Raw genomic sequence first — 3,778 nt, forward strand, 5'->3', positions numbered from 1 at the left:
CTGAAATATATTACTTTCTTTCATTATGGCCATCATTACCTCCTCCATAAGGAACAAGCCTAGGCTATTAACAAGTCTAACTTCAAATAATCAATCATTTAAAATGACATCTACACATAATAGGAGCTTTTAATGCTAAGAGCTACCTTATCCCGGACCAAAACTGAAGCAAACATCAAATGTATTTCGGCCCTTCTGTAACGAGTCTGTTCAACTATTCCTATAAGAGCTTTATTGTGCGCAGAGGTTGTCTGTCAACAACTGCTGGTTATAGCACCTCTTGATCTCAATAGACTTATTATCAAAGTAGAACTCTGTACCACAAAGTGAATAAAATCTGCTACCTGACATCTACAAAACACCTTTCAGACAAAAAAAAAAAAAAAAAAAACATTACTGTAATGCTAAACTGGCAGTAACTGCTTTGTGTACCTCACTTTACTGTAATGAAATACAATTACCGAGAAGTATAATAAAAAAACATCTGAAATTATTACATTCCATATAACCACTAACTGGTTTCTTTCCCCCTTTTTCTCCGAATTGTACTTAGCCAATTCCCCCTGTCTAAAGGCCCAATTATGCTCAACATTAAATACGGATACGCAGTACGCACGAAGCCTTCTGTCCGTACTCTGCGTTCATCTCACACACACACACACACACACACACACACACACACACACACACACACACACACACACACACACACACACACACACACACACACACACACACACACACACACACACACACACACACACACACACACACCTCCCTACTGCCCACTAGTGGCTGTTTTGCTTAACAGGATACCAACGTGAAAGACACATGGGAGTATGTGGGCAGTGTTGGTACCGTTTGAAACAGACGCATTTATCTTCACATGAAAATGGAGCATAATTGGGCCATTAGTGGTCCCGGTCGTTGCTCCGCCCCCTCTGCCGATCTGGGTTAAGTTGTAGACTACTACATGATTCTGACACATCTGCAGTCACCAACTGCTTCTTTTCACCTGACAGCGAGGCGTTTCACTGGGAGGACGTAGCGCATGCGGAGGAACACGTTATTCCCCCCAGTTCCCCCCGAATGGGCATGGAGGAGGCATTGGTGCGGCGACGCCACATACCCTTGTCCGGCTTCCCACCCACAGACACGGCCAATTGTGTCTTTAGGGACTCGTGACCAAGCCGGTGGTAACGAAGGGGGTCGCGAACCTGCGACCCTCGTGTTGGTAGGCGAGGGAATAGACCACTACACCACCCATAACTCGTTTAAATTAGCAGAAATTACATTCAGACTTCCTCTGGTAAAACCAAAGCTGCCCCCCGGAGGGAGAGCCACATTCTCCAACTTGTTGCAGTTAAACTAGATGGCGCTGTCGCTGCCTCCTTTCTTCTTCCCGCCGAATAACACAAAGAGCAGGACTGAGGTGAGGAGGAGGACGAAGAGGAAGAGCAGCGTTCCCCAAGCTCCACAAGTCATGGCCTTCCTGAGCGCCACGCCCTCTGCTGGCAGCAGACTGCTCAAACTCAGCATGTAGCCCAGCGCCCAGCCCACCGAGGCATCCCCGGCCTGCAGGGGGCACAATTATATTTTTGAATATTACCATATATTACATTTAGCATCCAAAAGAGCTTGGAGGATATGTTTATTGAGAAAAATGCGGGAGCGTACCTATGTTCCCCGGGTCCTATATTTCCTCGGGTCCTATGTTCCCCGTTTTTGTGGGACCGGGGAACATAGAACCCTTTCTATGAAAAAGGGTCCTATGTTCCCCGCTTTTCCCAAATAGGGTCCTATGTTCCCCGCTATGTTCCTTTGCAGCCATTGTTTTTCTGGCGTCACGTATGCTGGGCGCTGGCACGTAATATATAGATGAGGAGTAGGTTTCGTTTCCCCATATCCCCCACCCATTAAAAAAACTCCTCTTTCGTTTTGCTACTAATCGAATCCACTTTATTCACTCAACTAGTCCTAGTAGCCTAAATAAGGGAACGAGTCTGCTCCCGCTGTCTGCAAGGCGCGTTTCAGTGTCCTTATGGAAAGAGTATTTTTCAAATCAGTTCTCATGGCCTGTGCAATAAACTTCACACTTATTTTCAGCGCATCAGACTGAAGCAGTGGTCGAATGGATGCGCGAGCAGCCTGCTCCTCCGTGAGATTCCCCCACAACGGATTTCAATGAATGAATCAATCAATCAATCAATACATCAATATATCAACGGCTACTTTATCATATGAGGTAGGCTGTTTTTGGCATTTCGGGAGACACATCGGACCAGGGAACATAGCGGGGAACATAGGACCCTATTTGGGAAAAGCGGGGAACATAGGACCCTTTTTCGTAGAAAGGGTTCTATGTTCCCCGGTCCCACAAAAACGGGGAACATAGGACCCGGGGAACATAGAGATGACCCCAAAAATGCTGTCACCTTTTGCTGGAAGGAAATGTGGGGGAAAGACGCGTCATCAAAGCCGTAGCCTCTCAGCATGAGGACTCTGAGAAACACAGCTGAAGCACAGTAGTTCTGCAAGCGAGACCGTTGCTCCGGAGCGAGACTCAGCATCTGAAAGAAATGTCAGGTAAGTACGGTATTTAAACAAGCGAGACTCAGCACCTGAAAGAAATGTCAGGTAAGTATTTAAACAAGCGCAAATACCTTTAAGCCCACGGCACAGTGGTGTGGCCATTCAGCCTTACAGCACCATGTTCACCCACCACCACATCCCCCTAGCCATTCCCCCGTACCCACCCCTCGAAACCCAACTCTCTACCAGGCACCTTCCTATCCATAGCTATTGCGTAAACCAGTGGTTCTCAATCTCTTTGAGCCGCGGCCCCCAAAAACCTTTAGGGTGGGGTGCGTGACCCCCCCCCTCCCGCCGCTGCCCAACCAAACGACGACTTCCTAGTGGGCATGCATTCACACACTTACTGAACTATTTTTGATACAGTTTATAGTTTATATAGATGTATATACAGTACTTCAATCATTGGTATGGGAGATTAGGGATGCACCGATATGAAAATTTTGGCCGATGCCGATAACCGATATTAACATTGCTGTTATGGCCGATAACCGATATTTACCGATGTCGATATGATCTGTATAAAACCACATTTTTATGATCATCACATTTTGTACATACTGAAAAACACATGTTAACACTGAATTTGAAAAAGTTATGCATTTCTTTATTTGCAAAGCCTTTGGAAAAGCCCATAAATCATAGATTTACTGCATGATTTCATATCAATGTGAAGAATTTGGCTGATAATGATAACCGATATTAACATTGCAACATCTGACCGATACCGATTTGACCGATATGTTAAAAAACATGACCAACATCGGCCGACACCGATATGATTGCCGATATATCGTGCATCCCTATGGGAGATGTAATCATCATGGGAGAAAAATCAATTTCTTTTCTTTTTTTACAATCATCCCGCGACCCCCCCCCCCCCCCCCCCAAATAATCTCGCGAAGAACCACTGGCTTAAACAACTATGAGTGAGTGAGTGAGTGAGTGAGTGTCCTGACTTTGCCATCGTCTGACCCCAGCGGGGGCCTGCTGGCCCCAGCGCCATGGGAAAAATGGCATGCCCGCCCACCCCCCCCCCCCCCACCCACCCACATGCACATGTTGGAAATAAAGAGGAAAAGAAAACTACTTGAGTGAAAGTCATATTGCAGACGGCTCTAGCTGCTTCCTCCAGCTGGGCGGGAGTGGTCACAGTGATGCCAGTGATGCTTTCCAGGAACGAGTG

General features: G+C 46.5%; 1 protein-coding gene across 1 annotated transcript in view; it reads right to left on the reverse strand.

Moving 5' to 3' along the window:
* Nucleotides 1–736: 736 nt before the first annotated feature.
* LOC310778532 (ectonucleoside triphosphate diphosphohydrolase 2-like) overlaps nt 737–3,778 on the reverse strand; it is a 13,957-nt gene continuing 10,915 nt past the window's right edge. The window contains exons 7-9 of the mRNA XM_083638986.1: nt 3,683–3,778; nt 2,436–2,570; nt 737–1,575 (exon numbers count right to left, since the gene is read on the reverse strand). The exon at nt 3,683–3,778 is cut by the window's right edge and continues 24 nt beyond it. Of these exons, the coding sequence (XP_083495112.1) occupies nt 1,369–1,575; nt 2,436–2,570; nt 3,683–3,778 (438 nt within the window). The 3' untranslated portion in view covers nt 737–1,368. The remainder of the gene's footprint in view (nt 1,576–2,435; nt 2,571–3,682) is intronic.

The sequence above is a fragment of the Poromitra crassiceps genome (genome assembly GCF_964638095.1).
Source record: "Poromitra crassiceps genome assembly, chromosome: 6".
Taxonomy (NCBI): Eukaryota; Metazoa; Chordata; class Actinopteri; order Beryciformes; family Melamphaidae; genus Poromitra; species Poromitra crassiceps.